A 21,250-nucleotide genomic window follows, 5' to 3' on the forward strand; every position below is an offset into this window, starting at 1 on the left:
CATATGCCAATACCTGATCTGACTTTCATACTCTGTCATCACTGGTTCATCTTCCTCAAATTCCTTCACACGATCATGTGGATCTTGTGACCAGAGTTCTTTGAACATGGAGAAGGTTTCCAAAACCTGCAAATGTTTTGGAACATTTTAACAAAAACGGTTACAAACTGTTGGAAAATAAGATTTACCGAGTCAGATTCTGTCTTCAGTGATGTTATTGTGGAATGGAGAGGACCAGACACTTTTACCACATCCTTATGCTCTCTGTCATTAAATTTTATGTCAGATGTTATTTTATACAACAATACGTATCCTCATAATAAACAACTCACGTGACTTGTAAGTAGAGTGGCATTTGTGGTTGTGTCTTTGTCATTTTAGGATCATCTCCCACCTTCTTTGCTGCTTCTGCTTCAAGTTTCTGTTGTTGCTTCTGCATTTCTGCATGCTTCCATAGTGGAATATCCTTTGCTGCCTTCAGGATAATTTCAATCGCCTTGTTTAGGGATGTCTGCAAAAGGTATATGTCAGTAACCATGCAGTTCCTAGGAGCCAACCCTACTAAATCATAGGTCACATACCTTGCCTTAACACCTCACCAAAAGAATTCATGCAGTTAGACAAGGTAGCCCAATCACTAGAAGAAAATTACCTGAATTTCATCCAAACTTGGTCGCATCACAACAGCAGGAATAGATAGGATGATGTTGGATTTGAAAAGAGGAATCTTTTCTTCATCTATTTTCCCACCTCCAGGAAGTTGGTATTTGTTTGAGGATTGTTGAAGACGCCGCTTTATGGTATCCAAAGTCAGTCGTGTACATTTAACCTAAAAATGTTCCATGATTGTAATCAATGAAAGTTTTGTGTAATAGTAAATTAGGAATACTAGAAGTCAGTTACTTACCAGAGCATCTGTATTTTTTTGGCAAACAGCACCCATCACACCATGGTACCATGTAGGATAGTTCTCAGTTTTACCTTGGGCATCCAGCACAGCCATTTCATCAGCTGTTAAAGTCTCTTCGAAGATCTAAATGCAAACAACAAGTTAGTGAATAAGAAGACCAAGGCCACATATTTTTTCTTACCCTGATTATTTCAAACACTGCAAGTTCCACATTCTGACTTTCCTGACAAAGACACCTCGCAGCTATTTGCACAGTGTGTTCAGTTCTTTCAATAAATTCCTCTGGAGAAACTGCCTCATATTCCGGAAGATCACAAAGTGCACTCATTCCCATGTCTTCAGTTGTCGCCTCTATCCTACATTCTAAGATATCTACAACCTGGGGAGAAATTATTGTTTTTATTTAATATGCAAACCCAATGATCTCACGATCAAGAACATTGAATAGACTTTTGTACCTTTTTATTGAACATTTTCAACTTTTCAAGAGCATTGCTAACATCCTCAATGAAGTTTTCAAAATTCATGGACCCCCAATTGAGGAGAGTAAGACCTGGTATAATGGCATCTTCTACCCGGCTCACCAATGGCTTCATGCACTGCTGCATGATCAATGGTATGTTCTGCTTCGTCTTTTCAAAATCATCTATTAAGTCTTGCAGTTTCCGCTGTGGATAAAATAAACTGCATTAAACATAATTAATACGGAATAGGCTACACTATATGTACCATTGGTAACCCATACAACTCAGTTTCACATTTCATTTTAATGTCAAGATTTAAAATCTAATTCAATGTATCCATATATTGAATTCATTATCAAGATTTTAAACAGGATTGCATAAGAGCTGACCTGGTTCTGCCTCAGTTTCTCTTCCTTAAGACACAAGGTATAAACAGCTTCAGGAATATCAAGACCAATCTTTCTTAGATGTTTTGCTTCACAAAAGATTTCAAAAACAGAAGGATCAAGATTCACCAAGAAGTCTTTTGTTTCCGGATGTCTCACAAGCAAGGATGATTGAAGATTTGTCTTTGCCATTTCAGTTGCTTTGCACCTTATGTCAAAACACCGGTAAAGAAATATTTATCTTGCCAGACATTTAAACCATGTGCATGTAACCAACAAAGGGCACTTATTACAATATTAAAGTATAGCATATGCAATATCCTGCCTTACCAAGCTTTATGATACAGAAGTTCAAACTCGAGCAAAACTGCAGCCATTTTGTTAAAGTTCTTCACAATTCGTTTTCCTTCTGGAGTAGCAAGTACTTCAGGCTGCTTTTTTAAGAACTCCATTGGTACTTCTATTCTCCTATATTAGTGCACCAAAAGTTGAATTCAATATTCCCTGTATACTTCTATATACCAACCCACCTATACATCTGGCGAGCCCATGTAATTTTTCCTGATATTGGTGGAGTGTTCCTGGGAATTGGAGGATCTGTCTTCATTTTTTGATAGGCCTTTTTCACACTTTCCATGTCTCGTGCATAGCGGGACAGGAGTGTCATACACTTTTCATGTGTGTCCAACTTTGCTCCTGTTATGTTTTGGAACTTCTCCAAAAGACCTTAAAATAACAAAAAGGTAATTATAACCCCTTATATTATCTACACTAGCCAAGCAACTTACTTAACATGTATTCAGTAGTAAGAGGTTTAGAAAACCAAGTGTCCAAGAAATCTTGTAATGTTTGCTGCAAATTGTCAATCTGCATTCTAAATTCATTGTAATCAACCTCAAACTCAGCCTTTCTGTGGTCCAACACATCATATTTCTTCTTCTCTGTGTTTGTTACAATGTTCTGGTACCTGTAGATATAAGTTGTTTATATATGCCTAACAGGTAGTGGTAAGTGGTCAAACAGTTAGCATACTTAAGTGCAATTGAATCAATGCCTTCAATTTTAACTGTGTGGATCTGAGAGAACTGGTGCATGGTGGAAAACATTTCCGACAATTTGTCAAGTCTTCTGCAGAATGTGTCAAACTTTCCAAAGATGTAGTTTTCACTGAATTCAAATTGTCGTTCTTTAGGATTTTCCTATAAAAAATTCGATTAAGAACAAATTTGTTACAAATAGCTAATCAAAGAAAAACATTTTTATGAATTATTACCCTTAGTTTTTCTTTTATTTTGTGGAAAGCTCTTTGATATTCTCTGTTCAACATTCTACAGTCTTCCATCTTGCCCAAGATTGTTACTCTGTCCTGATCCCATATTTTTACAGCTCCCTCATTGATATAATGCTTGCATGTTGTGATCATTTGGTTCGTCACCTGCAGTAAAAAACTTTTGATGCTTCGAAAGTAGATTATCTTTTAAAGCTAGAAACACTAGCACCACTCACGTGATGCAGTTCAGAAAAATGTGCTTTATTTACCACTCATGTTTCACATATTGGACAATGCAGTAGAATCAGACTATATTTTATACCTTTACAAACAAAGAAGTCATTCTCTCAGAGGTATTGTAGTACTGAGATATGCTGTGTATCATGCGAATGCTGTTCATTAGACTTGGTATGATTTCCACCATATTTCGAGGGTTGCATTTGCTCAATGGTCCAAAGTACTTGTCCAGTGTATACAAATACTTGACGTTGTCTTTAGCTTCATTTGCTGCATCAGTTATTCTGCTGTCCAGAACAACCCAGTGACGAATGATTCGAGATTTTGCAGCGTGCAAAATTCCAACAACTGTTTTAACCTTGAAAACAATAAATATCAAATGTAACTAAAGGAATATTTTACAAGTTTTAAAGTAACCTACTCAATATTTCAGATGTTTTTAAAGCATTGTTAACTACCTATCACTGTAATAATATAAATACCAAGTTACACACCCTTGGGGTCTTAATTTCATCAAGTAATGCATTAAATTTTGACATTCTTTGCCTCCAGTGTTCAAGTTCTGCTGCTGGACCGATGTCATCTGCCTCTTTTCTCATTTGTTCACTCTCTGTAAGCACCTGTGAACAAAACACTTATCGTCAACAACAAAACTAAGAACATATATTTTTTGTGATGAATTGGGGTAACCTGTGTTTAATATTAAACTGTTGGTTGTAACATTTAATGCATACTATGACAGAAGCATTGTTCCAGTGAAGTTGGTTCAATTAGTTTGTATGAACCTAATCCTAAGTTAGCTTTCCATACACTAGCACTACTCTAGTATGTACCTGGTCAATTTGTTTACACCAGACTTCCACCACTTTATCAAGCTTATCGAGCAGATCAGAATTCCTGGATGCTTGAATAAAGTCAGCAGGTGCTCTCATGCTGTCCAAGTTGTAGCCAACATCAATTTCATCCAATTCAAATTTGCCTGTACAACATAAGATATAAAACATTCTCATTATGATCATTTAAACTCACCTTCCATGCTTATTCTTGCTGTGGATAAAACACCAACAAACTTTTCAATGGACTCAATAAATTCTTCAACCTGTACAACATAACATAAATTTTTATTTATCTCTATAAAGCGATATCAAACATCATATTATTGAAACAATAAAGCTAAATGGTAAAGTTTAACTTCTACTTTTATTTTTCATCCTGAAAATCATTCAAACACTTACAACGGGTGAAGTCGACTCATCTTCTGCTGTTAAAGCTCCCCAATTATTCTGTGCCCTCAACGCTGGAATCATAATTCTTCCAAGCAAGGTCTCAATACCTTTAAGAAGACCATCTGCGAGAATAACATATTATGGCATGCTGTTTCACTATTTTAAATACAATCGAATTGCCAACTTGATGCCTCACTAGTTGGATCTGCTACTAGGCCCAATGCTGAACACGGCAACTAACGATCATTGCTCCAACCCAGTTGTTACTGTCCAAAACGTTAGCCATACAGAAAATAAAAAAAAAGATAAAAGATATTACCAAAAAGTTACATACATATAGATGACGCTCATCTAAATAACTGCTTTCTACTAACCGGAGCTGTCAATCATCCCGAAATTCACTTCGTTGGCGATGTTGGCACTGGTGATCGGTTTTGAAATCGTTCTCACGAAAAAGTAGCAAAACCCGGTAAGGGCTGTGATGAAAAACAAGGTTTTAAGTAAATCAGGCAGTAATAAATTTAGCTTTTCGTAGGTTTACCGTCTCCGTCGCCGTTTGTGAGAAACAGTTTCTTTGCAGAAATGCTGGGTATAACGCTGGCTACGTCTGCCGCTCTCGAGTAAGCACTCTCTCTGGGTGCAACATCCTGTGTAACATTGTGTAAGCATTTATCGTCTTACAATCCTTCGTTAGAATATTACCTGGTAATAAAACATAAGCTTCTTCGTCCCGTTGGGGGCGAAGAATGTTTCTATTAGGTCGAAATGATCATCGCTTACGATTTGGTCCTCCACAGTCGTATCGTCAACACCGATAGCATCAGCAACCTAAATAGTCGTATTGCGTGTGCATATTAAAAGCTACTTTATTCACGTAAACATTCATTTCCGTAAAAGGTTTTGGTATTGAGTAAAAATTCTAGTTGATCATGTTAGTGTACACTACCTTCGAGATAATGTATTTATGTCTCGCGTCAAGGCATGATCTTCTCTCCTCCCTTGTTGCTTTCGCTTGACGAGCCATTTCTTTCATAGCATCTCCCGAGAGCACCATGTTCTTTTTGTTTGCCAGCTACAAAAGCAAAACATTTTATATGACGCATATATATTTTTATAGGTGGAACACACCTTTTCATTCTGTTTTCTCGTCCTATTGGGTAACATATAGAACATTGATAGAATTATAGAACTGTATCCTCACGAATACGATTGGCCGTTTTTAATTGTTCAAAACACGATCAAAATATTTTGATATGTGCTAAAAGTGTTCCATCTTACCCCACAGTACTATATCTCATTATGGACCATTCAATATTGGGTATGTTTTGAGAATGCCAAAAGGTCTATACATATCAACATTATTCATTTGCGTTACATTACCGCTGCAGTGCTAGTTTGCGCTTGATGAGAAAATGTTGTCATCCTTTTCCTCCCAGAATTAGATTGTTCTTGATCCTTTACTCTTCTGTGAGTAGATCTATGGACTGGAGCTCCACGGACACTGTTTGGTGTCGAGGTGCCTGCAGTGACGTCATCAGGTCGGCTTCCGTCGATCGGTGTGTCTGATACCAATCCTGTAATGTAGTAGGGTCGGTTAAAAAGGGCCATGTTTTCTTTTTTTGTCCCATTTGGTGAGAACAAAGAATATTTACAGCATTATGTAACCGTATAGCTCGGCGCAAATTTAAAATAACATTTTTATTGTAAAAACAATATTACGAAATTTAGGGGTTTAAGTGCTACATAACACTATCCCATCTTGCCTCATTGTACTATAAAATCAGTTATGTTTGAATATAAAGAGCGCGTCATATTTTTGTGAAATTTCAAAGCGATTTAATTTTACTCAACTCGTCTTGTAGGGTGAATAAGACGACTGGCAGTCGATAACCACTAAATCACTTTTGATTATCCCTGATTGGTCCGTAGGTAGAGGTGTGTTGATCACCACCACGAGTTTGTTGTCGTCCTTGTTGTTAAACTTACTCACGTGATGTTTATCATCAAGAACAATGGTTCGAAAATATTATTGTTATGGCAGCTCTGTTCATAACAGCGTATTACGGTGTTGGGTTTTAGCCCCACGCATGTTTGCACGCGACACCCAGTATTCAGTTTCACATCAATGCGATTCATTGGCCACTTGTTCATTGTAATCAAGCTGATTTTAAACGAAGCGTACGCGAGGTCAACGACCTAGATATAATTCGATATGCTGGAACGGCAAAAATGCTATGGGCGATTCCTGAACTGGAACCCGACTATACATGAACCGGAGTGAAAACACAACTGTCGTATCAGGTTACACGGACGCTAGTTGTCAACAAAGTATTATGTATTAATTTGAATAAAAAACGCAAGTTTGTAAAAACAAACTGCGATATAAAATGTAAACTTAGACGCCTTAGAAGTTCGGTGTTGTTAGGAAAAATTAGATTAATACAGTAAAAAATTTGGGCACGCAATAAGAACGATTGAGTTTTTTTCTCACAACATTTGTTAAATTATATTTTAAATCGTGTTTAAACTTGTGCTAATTTTTGCGGTGTGTAAATTACAACTATACTGAAATAGTTACGTGAACAAAGTTACTATTATGTGCTGGATCGATTTCCCATTTCTGCGTCAACGGTTTGTTATGAGCGTTGCTACGAGAGATAGTAATTTAATACACCATCCGCGCCGTTGATTGTAAAAAGCTTGAAGTTTGTTGTTATCTCTACATTGCTGTATTTCATCAATGTATACGTGGCGTTTTTTTGTAGCTTTTGGTGCGCATACCTTAGCAAATAGGGTGTTTTGTGACACACGCATTTAGCGAGCATGCTTACTGCTTTTTTACCACTTATGTGATTTTTTTAATTAACAAAAACAAATTTGGGATTGGTAAAATATCTACTGACCTGCTTTTTGTGTCGTTTGCGGACTTCCGTTTGCAGTATCCGGCTTCGGCGATGGTGGCTTGTTCGCCTCCTTGTCCGCTACTGGAGAATCCGCCATTTTGAATTCTCAAAAAATCGCCTCCAACTCGTTTTTTTTTAAATCTCTGTAAAAATATCCTTGTAACAAGTGTGTGTTCACGCTGGGTAAACGTATGAGAAATGACGCCCCGTTTTGTATCGCTGAGAGCCAACGATACGTGGTGTCCAATGACGCTTCGCGCTTGGAAACCAAGGATTTTGATTGGTACCGACTATGGGAGTAATTCCATCTTGTGTAACGTGATATTGTTTCTCTGGTTATGCGAGAATACTCAACGACTACGAACTGCGCCGTAGCCCAATGGCCAGAGCGAACCCCTCAGTTTAAATCTTGCACGGTCGACGGTGTTACATATGGAAACTGCTAATAAGCAGACATAAGGTCGTAACACATAATGTATAAGCCACATGTGATCACAAGGGATTACTTGCATTATATTTTCTAATTTGCCCACTTTCAGGTCGCTAGTGCATATACCTTTAATAAAACTTGCATTTCAACAAAAGTTAAGCCATTTTATTCCTTGCTTTGAACTTTTACACAACCAGTCAACTTGCAAAGGCATATGATCCGAATTACCAATAAACACAGTGGCGGATCTGATATTTACACTCAAGCAAAATAGTGTGGAACATTAAAAGAACAACAATGTCAGAATGGCAGTGACAGCAGGACATTTCACATAAAACCACCAAAGCCACCTCCACCAAAACCTCTTCTGTTTCTCTGCTGGTTTGGTAATCCAGGCAATCCAAAGTTCATATCATCCATCATACCTCCTCCTCTTCCAGGTCTAAAACCCCCAGGATGGGGGTTCATGGGATCAAACCGGGACCCTGGAAGTGGATTGTGGGGGCCTGGGCGCATGGGCCCCATAGGATTTGGGTTAAATGGGTTGGCACGCCCTCTTCCACCGAGAGGACCAAAAGGAAACGTAGGATCCAAATCGTAATCTCCACCTGTTTGAATAATGGTTGCATGAAAATATCTTTGGAATTTACATCTCCATTGTTAATATTTTTTAGATGGGTCATTTTTTGTATATTTTGAATTTGGTACTTACACTTAAAGGAATGCTGTACAAGTGTGTTATCACATTATTTACAAACTTAAAGACATTTTTACATTAAATGTAATTCAATTTATCCTCCCCTGGCTGGAAAACGATGTCGTTATAACATAGGTGTTCATACACCTTGTGTCAGCTTACGAGTTTTGCCACGACGCCTGACACACTATTACCTATCATTCCGAGTGGTTGGCCAGGAAAGGGTTGCGCAGTTGGGTGATTAGGACCAAATGGTTGTCCGGGAAACTGTGGTGTTTCAGGTGTAACTGGGTAAAAAAAATCTTGTTCTCTTGCAATTCGCTGACGTTCTTGTTGTCTCTGTTGTTTTCTTTTGTAACGTTGCATATATACCTATAATTGAATAAAAATAGTTTTTGGCAGTAAATTAATATTCATTACCGTTGCATATTATCTATAGATGAAAATGGTATTTGGATATGAAAGAAAACTAAAACTGTTTTTTTTCTGTGTACCAGACTAAAGAGAAACGAATTTTTAACAAAAACCTCTTTCCAAGAAGTTCCTTGCATCTCTCTTGGCACAGCATTGAAGTCTTTGATGAGGAGACTCCTCCACAGATTATCATCTTTTGCAACATCACAAAGAATCCGGCATGTCTGCATTCAAGAACAAGCAAAGTGAAAAAAGACCAAATAAACAAAAGTTAAAAAAAGGTTCAACAGTTTTAAAAAACCAAGGTTTCTTTATCTATGTTTGATTATGTGTCATTTTTAATGGTTTTGTTTAACTAGTTAAACAGTAACCTGTGAAACGGCACACAAACTCCCAACATCCAGATGTGAGAGGATTCTTAACAAAAGCTCAGGAAACAAAGAGAGCATTCCATGGATTGGTGGAAGTTGAAGTTCTAAAATGTTACAAAGAATTATTAGACCTGGTGTTATCAGTTATATTCACACAACGCATTTAGATCTTTTTGAATCAGTACATGATTTTTATGCAATTTTGAACAAATCCCCAAAGTAATTACCCACAAAGTAACATGCTTGGTAACTCGTAAGCTGGCACGAGGTGTATGAAACAGAAAACCGGTGTTATAACAACTGTTTCCGGCCGCGCGAGAATAAAATGATGAAAAAAGGTCCCACAGCACTCAGTTTGAGAAATTCTAGAATAGATAGATCATGCGCAATACCTGCTCTCATATTGTCAATTGCTCTGTACGCAACAGTCTCCTTAAAACTGTGTGCAAGTTTTGTGAGGTCTTTGAACACCTGACTGCTATCAGAAGGCTCTATAAATAATATAGCGTAAACAAAATTAATATTTCATTATTTTAGGTGATATTTTTGCTTACTTGAATCTGCATTAAATTTCTTCACAAAATCGCTAGACTTGACTTGTAATGTTAGAACTTGTTCCTCAGTATTGCTGCATGGTCGCACCAAACCTATATTAACAATGACAGAATAGGAATGATCATTATGCCAAAAAAACGAAAATGCTAGGTAATTGTGTGTTAAGCAATTTATAATTTTTATTATAAATAATAAAATTGTCCGGCGCCAGAGCATAGTTGGTTAGCACGCCTGCCTTCAACCCAAAGGTAATTGGTTCAAGGCTCTTCGCTGCTCCCATTGGGGGAATATGTGTCCTCGAGCAAGACACTTATAGGCGATTGCTGCAACCCAGTGGTCGTCAAAATTTAGCCACAACAAAAAAAATATAAAAAAGCCCCCAAAAATAATCACCCACAAAGTAACAACTTGTAAGCTGACACGAGGTGTATAAAACAGAACACCTGTGTTATAACAACTAAAGTTTTTAAGCCACGCGGGGAAAAAGTAAGTAACATTCATTCCTGTATTTATATATTTTTTCTTTACTTATTTTCATGATTTACCGTTTACCAACACAAACTGTCCGAGTGGATTACACGTCATAGAAAAATGCAAATCATTCCCAGCTGGATGTTTGTACTCCAAGTTCACAACAAACGACTTCAATGCATTCTCTAGATCAGGAGGCAGCTGTGTGTTCAAACCCTGTGAATGGTAAGAAATGGAATTGTTACCTTGTTTTGTTATTGCACAAAAAATGAGCGCTTTAATAATAATATTTACTTTTATTTGTGTCTTTGATTGCAGTAGCAAAGATTTGGAAATATTTTAAACGAAAAGACAGGACATAGCCACGAAACAACAGTTGTTAAAACACGCTTACAGTTAAAAACGTATTTACATTTAATTGGAAAAAACAAGTGTGGTTGCTACACCTAGCACTAAGTTACGATTCAGATTGTATTTCTTTTACAACACTGACCTGAAGGATAAAACCACTTTCCAGCATAAAGCTGTGCAGAATTAAACAGATAGCATGAAAGTCAGTTTTCACTGATTCCAAGCTGTAGAGTTGCTGCAGATAATCAGGTAGCTGCTGTCCTGCTTTGTAATCTTGTAATAGAAGAGGACCTGGATGGTAGCAAGGTACCTCAAATGCATCTGAAGTACCTGGCTGTAATTAGAAATATAAGCTAAGTATGTTAGCTATTCAGAAAAACAGTGCATTTTGTGTTGTTTTCATGTAACTACTAGCTGCTACTGCCATTATAGACGGATTTGTCTTTGAGTGAGAAACTTATCTTCATTAGGCCAATCCAGTGGTCACTATTGTTTTGTCTAAAACTGAAAAATTGTCAGCCATGGGCCTATAAAATACAATCACCCACAAGGTTACAACTCATAGATGGAAATTAGATGTACGAAACAGAACACCTGATGTATAACATTAGTGGACATCAGTTGAATGAAATATCACACCAAGTTATAATAACAAATGTAGGAAGTGTAAACTGACTACAAATCAAAAAGTAAATCTTAAAAGTAAGTAAATTAAAAAGTAAGTTTATCTTAAAAGTAAGTAAGTATATTTAAAGTTGATTATAATTTGGAAATACCTGATCATCTTCATTGCTAGCATCTTCAACTGGATCCATCTGTTCAGTTCTAACAGATGTCATGCTCACCGAATCTTGTACTGAGCTGCAATTAAAATTTAGGAAATCTCAAACCAATTCACATATAAAACATGTATTGGTGAATGCACACAAGTAATTTCAAGCACAACATTTTAAGTTTACTGGAATGACATTTCCGTAGTTAATATAGCTTTTTTATTTCAACTAACTTATAAATCATAAAATCAGAAAGTTTTTGTGATAGAAATCCAGTCTTGCATGTCTAATAGATCCAATTCCTGACAAGATCTCGTGCATTAAAAAGTCGACGTGCAAAGCACATACATTTTCAAGTCAGAAGTCACATTAGGAAATCTCACTTAATTTAATACGTATTTAGTTCATTGTTTAACTTATTTGGCATGCGTAGAACAAATTAAATTTGTAAACAAAATCACCTGTGCACCGGCCATACTCTGCAGACTGGTAACACATAAGAGTATACCCATTTGCATGATAAAAGTTAATGAGAAAAGCGATCTACATTAATTCATTATTTGATAACTCGCTAACGGCGTTGTTTTGCATGGTCATTGGTTTATGCACGTAACATTGAGTTAGTTTTTTTAGCGCAATTTTGCTAAACCTAGCTTATAACATAAGTTCTGATACTTTACTTAAGGTGTTATTACCAACTAAAAACCGTAAAAGTAAGATCCGAAAAAGATTAGGTTTTTTAAAGTGAAACTGTCCTTCCACCAAAGTTTTGTTTACTCAAATTATGCGAGTGGCAACCAACCTTCTACAGCAGATGACATGCTTATGACATTATGCGTGTCAACTTCGTTCCTGCCTCTAAATATGCGAGTACTTACGAGCATAAAAGTTAACATGCAAAAAGGGTAATAGACGTTGATGCAACCTACCTGATTTGATCTGTTGGTATTTCATCACTGATCAGTATTTTAAGTAAATCTCCTGAAACGATTCCTGCTGCACTAAGTAAGTCTCCATCGTTGCCAATGCTCGTCTTCCCATTTAGACTCAATGCAAAACTTGTGTTATGTCTGTAACAGAAAACAGTGTCTGGGAAAATGAGAAAATCGACACCAGATTTATTTTAATCTATTCACTCACGGAAGCTGGAGATCATTTAGAATCTCTCGTACTTGATTTTTCACGTGTAAAACTGTTAGTACGTTCGAATCGTCCAAACTAACTACAACGGTACGAGTTTGAAAACGGACGCGTAACTTCATTTTGTTCAAGATCAGATACGAATGATGACACACACGAATACGTGGGCAATCCTACTTTATGTACAAAATGTTGCCAAACTCACAATAAACCCTATTATGCAAATAGCAATTAATACATTGAGTTACAACCTAACGTACCGTACAATAACAGACACATCTAGTTTACCATTACTCAGCATGTCCCGGGTACTTCCCCTGGTTTCAACATAAATTGCGTAAAATAAAGAAAACAAATTTCCAAAATCGCTTAAACTTCTCTGTATTACTGGACGCATTAAACTTTCCATTTACATTTTCTCTACCGAATCATTTATCGTACAGTACCAAATACTATGTTGAAATGAGTAAGCAGAACAGTGCGTGACCAAGAATTTTTTGCAGTTTATAATAACACCGTACCAAAATCAATACTACTCGGTGGTCGGTCACTTATAAAAAATGAAAACTACTAACTAGCCTAATGCTATATCCAATTATGAACAAATATCAAAGTATCTGTTACTTTCTTTGGATGCGGTGTGGTCTAATCTATTTACAATCGACGGAAATGCGTATGCGTGCTGCTCAAGCGCTCAACATTCAGACAGTTGAAACAGTGGTTTTGGTACTCAGTTATTCCGCATTTATAAATAGACGCTTTAAATGTGGTATTAATGCTTTCGAAGAATTAAGTGAACCTAAGTTTAATCTAGTTGGTTGGGTCATTTTATGTAAAGAATATGTCAGCTCGGGAAATTTGTCTCACCAGTTATAACTCTTCAGTAGTACAGTACCTGTACCACAGTCGACAGTTGACGTTTGTAAACGCAAAATATCATTGCGAGCAATTTCATGATTCAGCCCTGGCAAGATTTCAAAACCAAGCAACGTTAGAAGCTATTGCCAGCCATGCACCACGTTATGGGTCATGCGGGACAAACTATTACAGCATTGGCCTTGTCAAAGATGCCGGTGAGGACGAATTTCGTTGGTTGAGTGATAGAAGTGTCTTTCAATCAAACTTTACTTACATACGGCAAACATCGAATACAGCGCAATCAAACGCATGTAAAAATGCCGCCATATTTATTACTTCAACTGGTGAAGTGAAGCTATACGCCATGAGATGCAGTACTGCCCTGCCATATGTTTGTGGTAATATAGTCAACCATGTAGTCGAGGACGACAATATACACCACCAAGGCGGGTCGCCAGGGTCTAAAGCCGGTCTAGTTTTGGGGTTACTATTCCTTTTCTTTGTCATAGCCATACTTTGCTATTTGCTGTATAAATTCCGAAAAAGGCTTCACGTTCGAGAGCTGCTAAACCGGCGCAAGTCACCACGTCGTCCATCCACAACTCAACCAGCGAGCAGTAGTATGCCAGAGCACGGTCAAGTCAACAGCCCCGCTGTTGCCGAAGATCATACCTACACTACAATAGCAGAAGTAACAGGTGGTAGGAATGGTCAGTCTAGTACAAGTAGCGACGTTCAAGTGAGATATTCATCAATATTAAAGGACAACCCAGACTCTGTTTATTATGCGACTGTTGCAACGGATACGCAGCTGAGTAGTGGAAGTCGTGAAAGTGAACATTACTCCGAAGTTCATAAAAGTCCGTAAAGCAAAAACTGATTATATTTGTTACGTGTGCCTTGCCTGCACCGCGTCTTTCTATTAAAGCCTAAAACTTATTAACGGGTGGGCGATCTTCACGGAGTTTTTAAGATATAATGATCGTATAGTAGGGTGGGGGAAGATGGGACACCTTTAGCACAGAATATCTAAATATCCTGATCGTGTTTTGAACAATTAACAACGGTCTATGGGAGTCGTGAGAATACGGTTTTACAATTATTTAAATTTTGTTTGTTTACTACCAAATGTGACGAGAAAATAGAATGATAAGGTGTCCCATCTTCCCCCACCCTACTATATATGTATAGCTTTGATTAGTAAAATTCAAGCAATAAAGATTGTAATTTTGATTTATTCAACTCGTAAAAACTTCCGCATTAAAAAATCCATTTGAAAAATCAGTATTATAAGCTGGAATAAAAATCGTTGGGAGTATCATTATGCGTCTGAAGGGCGCGTAAGTGTGTGTCTTTTCCTTCTCACAGTATCTGCGAGGGAGCCATCGGTTGCACGTTTCAGTTTCATATCATGCAGGAAAGTTTTCGCCTGACCATCTCTGTCTTTCTTTGCTGCGTGGACCTTCCGTATCTTTTCCTCTCTCTCGTTTTCTATCTTCTCTTGTGTCGTGTAGTGCTTCACGTTGCTCTTTCGTTGATCATCCCGCCACTCAGCGTCTTGCATCATCTCTCGCCTTTTCCGTTCCAGTTCTTCTTTATCCAACTTCTTGGTGAAACCTTGTGCGTGCTTACGTTGGTAGCGCGGTTTTTCGGGCTCTGGTGTTCTAACTTTTTTCCTATGCTTTTCATGTTTGACGTCTTTTTCCTTCAACACAATCAACCCATATCCAGGTTTTCTCTCACGTTGTGGTTCTGGTGAGCCCGGCGAGCGATCTGGAGATTTTTTTGTTATTTTTTCTTCGGATTTTCTTCCATTATCTCTATCACGTTTTTTAAATCGGTCTTTACGATTTTGTCTTTCTGACGATCTATTGCGTTCATGTCTATATTTATCTCTATCTTGTTTATCGTGTCTGTGTTTTTCTTTGTGTTTACTCTTCTTTTTACGAGGAAGCTCTGGCTCTTCCTCAGATGAGGATTCGGATGAGCTGTATTTCCCCTTCAAATCTTTCTTGAGAGCATTCTTTAATTGTTCTTGCAACTTTTTGTTTTTGTGGGCGCTTTTCAGAAGTTTATCCGTATCAGACTGGTCTGAATCACTTGAATATTTTTTCGACTTTTTCTTCTTTTTTCTTGATCTTCTCTCCTCTTCTGAGCTCTCTGTATCTGAGCTGCTTGAACTTGAATTTTTTCGATATTTTTTGCTCCCTTTTAAATCTTTTTCCAGTGCAGTTTTCAGCATAGTTTGCAATCGTTTCCTTTTTACAGGGTTACTTAAAAGTTCATATCTTTTCTCACTCTCCCTCTTCTTAATGGCCATAAGCGGATCCTCTCTTAGTTTACTCTCATAATCCAGTTTTTCGAGCACAGAAACACTCAGATTATCGTTCGTTGTTTCTTTAACAATAAAGTCCCCTTCATCTTCAGGAGCTTTTGTGATCCTCTTCCCTAGAAGATAAGCTTCTCTGTCGATTGTTGAACTTTTTCCTTCATACATCCATTGTATGTTAGAAGATTCACCAGGTCCAGAGTTGCCAGACATATTCAATTACTTTAGCCTAATAAAAAAACTAGAAATTCTGAAACATAAACAAAGATAATTATAGACAACACAAAATATTAAATATTTAGAAAATACATCTGCTTATTAACGGCTACAATACACAACAATTTACTATTCGATTTTTTCATGATAGCATAAATGTAAAAAAATGTGTTCAAGTTACAATCACGAAATTTTCTCAAGTTTTTTCCACAGTTCAATACCTTTTCCCACAATCAAGTTACCAGTTTCATCGGAGAAAGGAATACTGTTTAACACACCTACGCATGATGACAGGTTGGTACAATGCATTAATTGTCGGTCAAATACCAGCAGTATCTGAACAGCAACACATGGAAGAATTTGACATGCTTTGCCAATAAGAATGTCCCAAACTCTTTCAATCCCTCCACCAACTGGAATAACTTGAGCATAACATTCTTTGTACCATATTTCAACTGGTAAATTGGTAAAAAGTTCTAATTCACTTAGTTTTGTGTAGAGGGGAGGGTTTTCCTTTTTAACTGCTGACATTATTATGGCATTGAATTCTTCACTGTGTTGGGTGTAGTTATTGTCCATGAAAAACTTGTGAAAGTTGACTGTTATCCAGTAAGCAATAACTGGAGAATCCACCAAGTCACACACCACGTTTCCGACTGCATAAAAAAACTTATGCCATTCTTCATCTTTAAACTTGAGGTAAAGCTTTCCAGTCTCTAAAAAATGCATCTTTAGAAACGAAACTGGAAGTTCGGTGTCACTGTCAATCTTTTTCATAACCTCAAGTGCATGCTGTAGATCCTCAAAATGCTGTGTCCGTTGGTGCATCACAAATTTATGTGACTGCTGATGCAGGGGAAGAATTTGCAACAAAATCTCCCAAATCAGGACCCGAAAACTGCTAGGTAGAGGAAACCTCACACAAAAGTCTTCCAGTTTTTTCTGTTCTATTACATCATCTTTTAAAATGGCAACAAGAGCTTTTTCCCCGCTTCCACGAAAACCAACTTTTTCATAATAAGAAACTCTGAAGTTTCCTTTGGCTTGTTCATCATCCAACATGTTTAGTTCATTAAATACACTGGTAAATACCTGGAAATTAAACAATATTTTTCAGTCAATTTTCATATATGAATGTTATCAGAACGAAAGGTTTAAAACTATATGTTTCATAATCAAAGAAATAGAACATGAAATACAAAGGGAAAATATTGCACAAAAATTTCAAACACAACTTAGCAATATTATTTTTGGAGTAATGAACTTTAAAACTATTGAAGAGACACCAGAATAGCATAGTAACATACAATACAATATACACAAAACATCACGAAAGAACAGTTTCAAACAGTGGTTACATGCTCAGGCATTAATAAACTGTTTGCTATCAGTTCCAGGCGTGGCATGTATGTTTGTGCTTTGCCTATTTTTGCATGTTGGGATTTCAACTGCGACTTATCCTTGGCAAAATTATCCTTGGCAAAATTATCCATGACATTTGGGAACAGTTTTATCACAAAATGTCAATGAACTTGTGATTCCAAAGCTGACAAAACATCCTTTATCTTGTGGCTGTAACAAAATAGATTCATTGAGAAAAAATAAACATATAATAAATATAGTCTACACTACATACTGTATAGGAACATAACCAATGTTGTTTTACCGTGCTTGAATTATGTTTCAATTGCTTTCAGGTGTAAAATAATAAACTAATAGTATTCAGCAATATGCTCAGACTTTATCCGTTAATGCACACCCTTACAAAAAGAAACTGTTTTTAAATACTTATGCCATAAAAAAATGTCATACATTTTAGCAGCAATTAAGTATGCTGGTTCCATGGCATCATCTAACTCTTCAGCATGTGCAATAAGTGAGTACATTGTCCTTACTGATTGATCAACTGTCAATCCCATTTGATTGACAGTATCCGAACAGGTTTGTATGTTTCCCACAGATAGAGCACTAATCTGTAACAAAATTACATTTAAACATATGTTATCTTTAATAGATTTTATACCCTGCTTACATTTAGTTAATTTACTTGTAAAGCCTTTCCGTCTTTAAACAAATGTATGACCACTAATGTCAACCACAAGCAACTGGTGTATTTATGAAAATTTAAAGAGCAACATCAAGCTCTTGAAATCAATCAATTAACGACACCACGCAAAACACAGGAATGTCATATTGATAAAAAACGAAGGAATGCACCTGGCAATTGACGCAGGCTCTATAACTTAAAATAGAAATATGATAATGATAAATCACGCCCTGAATAAAACGTTACATAACTATTTTTCATTATTCATTTTGAACTGACATGACCAGTAAACTATTTAGTATTTTTCAATATTACCTTGTCAAGTTTACTGGCCATTTGCTGAATAACAAGATCAACACTCTGTGATAGTTTTTCACAATCCTTTTCCAAGTCGTCAATCACATTTCCATCCACAACCGGCATGTTGCTTTTACGTTTAAACATCCTATCGCTCGTACTGCTGCTAGGTGATAGTTCCATTAAACTGCTTGCTGTTTCGCTTGGTTGGGAAGAAGCTGCTGTAAAGTTGAATAATGTGGTATAAAAATGGGTGACTAGATATGGGTAAAACCAATAAGCAAACACTAAACAGGTAAAATAACTAATTTTAGTATAAGCATATTTTGTTTTACATATGTAATATACAACCCAACTTTAACACATATTAATTGCTTATACAATCCAACAATTAATATTATTATTACCTGAATTTATTTGGCCTAGAAGATCGTTGGAAACGAACGATACTTGCCCCCCTTTTACTGTAACCACTCCAGCCCGTGAAAGCGAATTGACGATTAAATCCTGTTCGGTTAAAACGTCATTTGAAGGCTCCTCATTCGATTTTTCAACTATAGATTCATTACTACTTTTTATTTCTTCCGGTTCTGGTTGGGAGACGACTTTCTCTGGTGTTGAATTTGTACTTTCGGACATTTTCCTGAATAATGTTTCGACCCCGCAATCTTACCAACGATATTTCCCCTAAAATAAAACCACCGAATCGCTGTCCTTGTCATAGAAAACTGAAGAACATAGCATGAGGTCTGACGTCTCGAACATTGTAATGTAAGTAATATAGCAAGGAATGTGTTATTACAATCTCGTTTATATAAATTATGAGAAAACTCGTTTATATAAATTTTTAAACTGTTCCATTAAAACCAATTAATAATTTCTGTGCCGCATTGCATTTGTATAGTTACATTCGCAAGAATGAATGAACGCATTTGCTTTGTCTTTGCTTATTTTGAAATAACCGATTATGTAAATGCACCCAGCGATTAACGTTGTATAAATGGTGAAAACGATTTTAGTTAATTAATATGAGTTGGTTTCCTTAGTTTTATACGGTGCGACATCGGTTGAAGCATACGTGCTGTGTGAGGCACGTGTCAAACGTAAACACGTTTCGTGTTGTTGCTTTCGCATGGCTTAATAAAAACATTACATTAAAACAGATTTGTCATATTTTAACATCCTTTACATTTGCAGTAGCTCTATTACGTATTATATTACACAATATTGAAATGGAATCCCAATTAAACGAAGCATGTTCTAAATCTGAAACCACTTCTGTTACTACCACTGTTGAGGACAATACAGATGCTGTGCAACCCAAAGATTGTCCTGAAGATACTGATGATGCAACAGTGTGTCCTACTACACAAAACAAAGAGGTGGATGTAATGAATGGTTCTCAAACTCCTACAAAAAGTGGTGAACCTACAATATCTGATGATAATAAACCTACAATGACTGATGATAATAAACAAGCTGATGAAAACGGGAATGAAAATGTGGTGGACAAACAAGAAAAAGAAGCAACTGACGAAAACGCTAATAAGGTGTTTTGTTTTGTTGTCTATTTTTAAGAGGCCCAATAGCTCACTTAATTCTCACTGATTACAGCTTAATAGCGATAAGCAGTAACATCACATATTGCATAAAATCTTTAGATCTTCACAGTCCAAGCTTTTATGTTTTTATCATAGACATGAAACCTGTATACCATGCTAGCCTTAGAATTGCTGTTGTGAAATTTTGTCATTATATAATTCTCAACCTAAATTACAGTTCGTCTACGATGAAAAGTCAAATAAAAGTGGATTGGAAAATGACTCAATTCTATTACCTCTCGTGTTTGATGATGTACGATCCGTTTCTCAATTATCGGAGAACGGTAAATATCAATTTAATCAATTAATATTCCAAAATCATGTCACGACTTGCTTGGTAGGCTTATACCCTGTGTGTTATCTTATGTTTTTTGATTGTTTGAATACCTAATGTAAAAGAGTTAAACGTTGCAAAAATACTGGAACAGTGTATATTTTAAACTCCTTTTTTATTAAAATGACTATTTTATTGAATATAGTGTAAAACAGAACTAATAAATATTTTAACAGAGTTGTTATTCAACAGGCAACACCAATGCTGACAACAACAATTTAAACAACAACGTTATGACAGTTGTGGCTGAGTTAAAGTTGTCAGATAATGACATACCATGCATGCTGTGTGAATATGTGGAACATGAAGTTGATTCAAAAAGCCACAAAGACGAATACTTGTGTCATCTTATTGTGGAACATTGTCTTGTTATTGCCGATGTCAAACTGATTGCTGATCTTCGAAAGTAAGAATGCTTCAGCAACAAATTTAACACATTTTAAATAGTTAGGTCAAAATTAAAAGTCATTTATCTAAAAATGATTATTTGCTTTGGCCGAACTATTAAAAGTGTTGATATAAATAGGTTTCTGCCTCCACAAAAGTTTTGAATTAGTTCGTAGCTGCTGTATGTTTTTACTGGTTAAGGTCGATTCAGTGTTTTTGTACTATTTTCCTAATATTCTGTGGTTTTTCTTTGTTGCTTGTAACACACTTTTATTTCCAGATATGCAATTTACTGGAAGAAGAAATTTAAAGAAGCAAACCTTGAAACATTTTGCTCTAAAATCCGCACAAACACTGGAGCAAAGGATGTAGCAAAAGGTGAAGAATATTTTCTTCTCTGTGATGCTCTTCCTGAAGATAAAGAAGTGAGAGAAGAATTACAACTTATAAAACTGGTAAATTTAAAATACATCACAGCTATGGGTCTTTATGTCAGTATTACTTAAGTATCAGTTTACTGTAATTGAGCCTTTGTGGTAAAGTAAAATGATTGTTTTAGTGATATATATATATAACAGGGTGG

General features: G+C 36.4%; 7 protein-coding genes across 8 annotated transcripts in view; 2 read left to right on the top strand and 5 right to left on the bottom strand.

Annotated features, from left to right (window-relative positions):
- LOC149732218 (dynein axonemal heavy chain 8-like) overlaps window positions 1–7,833 on the bottom strand; it is a 27,197-nt gene extending 19,364 nt beyond the window's left edge. Inside the window, exons 1-24 of the mRNA XM_089883572.1 lie at window positions 7,397–7,833; window positions 5,874–6,067; window positions 5,440–5,565; window positions 5,196–5,321; window positions 5,035–5,140; window positions 4,868–4,969; window positions 4,503–4,615; window positions 4,297–4,366; window positions 4,101–4,246; window positions 3,762–3,887; window positions 3,353–3,625; window positions 3,034–3,195; window positions 2,793–2,959; window positions 2,549–2,727; window positions 2,291–2,486; window positions 2,091–2,228; window positions 1,764–1,968; window positions 1,369–1,578; window positions 1,092–1,289; window positions 908–1,033; window positions 653–829; window positions 333–511; window positions 189–264; window positions 14–126 (exon numbers count right to left, since the gene is read on the bottom strand). Of these exons, the coding sequence (XP_089739698.1) occupies window positions 14–126; window positions 189–264; window positions 333–511; window positions 653–829; window positions 908–1,033; window positions 1,092–1,289; window positions 1,369–1,578; window positions 1,764–1,968; window positions 2,091–2,228; window positions 2,291–2,486; window positions 2,549–2,727; window positions 2,793–2,959; window positions 3,034–3,195; window positions 3,353–3,625; window positions 3,762–3,887; window positions 4,101–4,246; window positions 4,297–4,366; window positions 4,503–4,615; window positions 4,868–4,969; window positions 5,035–5,140; window positions 5,196–5,321; window positions 5,440–5,565; window positions 5,874–6,067; window positions 7,397–7,493 (3,605 nt within the window). The 5' untranslated portion in view covers window positions 7,494–7,833. The remainder of the gene's footprint in view (window positions 1–13; window positions 127–188; window positions 265–332; window positions 512–652; window positions 830–907; window positions 1,034–1,091; window positions 1,290–1,368; window positions 1,579–1,763; window positions 1,969–2,090; window positions 2,229–2,290; window positions 2,487–2,548; window positions 2,728–2,792; window positions 2,960–3,033; window positions 3,196–3,352; window positions 3,626–3,761; window positions 3,888–4,100; window positions 4,247–4,296; window positions 4,367–4,502; window positions 4,616–4,867; window positions 4,970–5,034; window positions 5,141–5,195; window positions 5,322–5,439; window positions 5,566–5,873; window positions 6,068–7,396) is intronic.
- Window positions 7,834–7,969: 136 nt separating this feature from the next.
- Window positions 7,970–12,864, bottom strand: LOC149732219 (F-box only protein 7-like). The gene is made up of 11 exons (XM_089883612.1): window positions 12,599–12,864; window positions 12,388–12,528; window positions 11,462–11,546; window positions 10,828–11,019; window positions 10,409–10,550; window positions 9,863–9,955; window positions 9,701–9,799; window positions 9,309–9,412; window positions 9,051–9,161; window positions 8,718–8,895; window positions 7,970–8,434 (listed from the first exon to the last, which is right to left on the bottom strand). The coding sequence occupies exons 1-11, from the start codon at window positions 12,718–12,720 to the stop codon at window positions 8,154–8,156; spliced, it is 1,548 nt and encodes a 515-aa protein (XP_089739738.1). The 5' UTR covers window positions 12,721–12,864; the 3' UTR covers window positions 7,970–8,153.
- Window positions 12,865–13,210: 346 nt separating this feature from the next.
- On the top strand, window positions 13,211–15,838 carry LOC149732220 (uncharacterized). The gene has a single exon (XM_089883644.1). The coding sequence runs from the start codon at window positions 13,440–13,442 to the stop codon at window positions 14,322–14,324; it is 885 nt and encodes a 294-aa protein (XP_089739770.1). The 5' UTR covers window positions 13,211–13,439; the 3' UTR covers window positions 14,325–15,838.
- On the bottom strand, window positions 14,672–15,998 carry LOC149732221 (uncharacterized). The gene has a single exon (XM_089883625.1). It carries the CDS (start codon window positions 15,996–15,998, stop codon window positions 14,778–14,780), a length of 1,221 nt encoding a protein of 406 aa, XP_089739751.1. The 3' UTR covers window positions 14,672–14,777.
- A 35-nt stretch (window positions 15,999–16,033) lies between these two features.
- LOC149732222 (TBC1 domain family member 7-like) lies at window positions 16,034–17,063 on the bottom strand. The gene has a single exon (XM_089883646.1). The coding sequence runs from the start codon at window positions 17,061–17,063 to the stop codon at window positions 16,185–16,187; it is 879 nt and encodes a 292-aa protein (XP_089739772.1). The 3' UTR covers window positions 16,034–16,184.
- Window positions 17,064–17,093: 30 nt separating this feature from the next.
- Window positions 17,094–19,072, bottom strand: LOC149732223 (BLOC-1-related complex subunit 6-like). Of its 2 annotated transcripts, none has more exons than XM_089883652.1 (4): window positions 18,753–19,072; window positions 18,364–18,563; window positions 17,814–17,974; window positions 17,094–17,573 (listed from the first exon to the last, which is right to left on the bottom strand). In XM_089883652.1, exons 1-4 carry the CDS (start codon window positions 18,982–18,984, stop codon window positions 17,525–17,527), a joined length of 642 nt encoding a protein of 213 aa, XP_089739778.1. In that variant the 5' UTR covers window positions 18,985–19,072; the 3' UTR covers window positions 17,094–17,524. The 2 variants fall into 2 exon arrangements, with proteins under 2 accessions (XP_089739778.1, XP_089739777.1); XM_089883651.1 differs by having other exon boundaries at window positions 18,364–18,566; window positions 18,753–19,061.
- A 291-nt stretch (window positions 19,073–19,363) lies between these two features.
- The window catches only part of LOC149732224 (zinc finger protein 277-like), a 28,492-nt gene continuing 26,605 nt past the window's right edge, over window positions 19,364–21,250 (top strand). Inside the window, exons 1-4 of the mRNA XM_089883611.1 lie at window positions 19,364–19,895; window positions 20,125–20,230; window positions 20,473–20,686; window positions 20,948–21,122. Of these exons, the coding sequence (XP_089739737.1) occupies window positions 19,578–19,895; window positions 20,125–20,230; window positions 20,473–20,686; window positions 20,948–21,122 (813 nt within the window). The 5' untranslated portion in view covers window positions 19,364–19,577. The remainder of the gene's footprint in view (window positions 19,896–20,124; window positions 20,231–20,472; window positions 20,687–20,947; window positions 21,123–21,250) is intronic.

The sequence above is a fragment of the Ciona robusta genome, chromosome 8, assembly GCF_009617815.1.
Source record: "Ciona robusta chromosome 8, ASM961781v2".
In the NCBI taxonomy this organism is placed as follows: domain Eukaryota; kingdom Metazoa; phylum Chordata; class Ascidiacea; order Phlebobranchia; family Cionidae; genus Ciona; species Ciona robusta.

Bases quoted from the DNA above. Each gene is read 5' to 3' on its own strand.
- LOC149732223 (XM_089883651.1), bottom strand. From the start codon at position 18,984: ATGTCCGAAAGTACAAATTCAACACCAGAGAAAGTCGTCTCCCAACCA. The intron at 18,567-18,752 runs GTAATAATAATA...TCAACTTTACAG, and splicing joins TCTAGGCCAAATAAATTCAG to CAGCTTCTTCCCAACCAAGC. The intron at 17,975-18,363 runs GTAATATTGAAA...ATTTTGTTACAG, and splicing joins TGGCCAGTAAACTTGACAAG to ATTAGTGCTCTATCTGTGGG.
- LOC149732222 (XM_089883646.1), bottom strand. From the start codon at position 17,063: ATGTTGGATGATGAACAAGCCAAAGGAAACTTCAGAGTTTCTTATTAT.
- LOC149732220 (XM_089883644.1), top strand. From the start codon at position 13,440: ATGTCAGCTCGGGAAATTTGTCTCACCAGTTATAACTCTTCAGTAGTA.
- LOC149732219 (XM_089883612.1), bottom strand. From the start codon at position 12,720: ATGAAGTTACGCGTCCGTTTTCAAACTCGTACCGTTGTAGTTAGTTTG. The intron at 11,020-11,461 runs GTATTTCCAAAT...TTCTAATTACAG, and splicing joins CTAGCAATGAAGATGATCAG to CCAGGTACTTCAGATGCATT. The intron at 9,956-10,408 runs GTAAATCATGAA...TTGTTAATATAG, and splicing joins ACAGTTTGTGTTGGTAAACG to GTTTGGTGCGACCATGCAGC.
- LOC149732221 (XM_089883625.1), bottom strand. From the start codon at position 15,998: ATGTCTGGCAACTCTGGACCTGGTGAATCTTCTAACATACAATGGATG.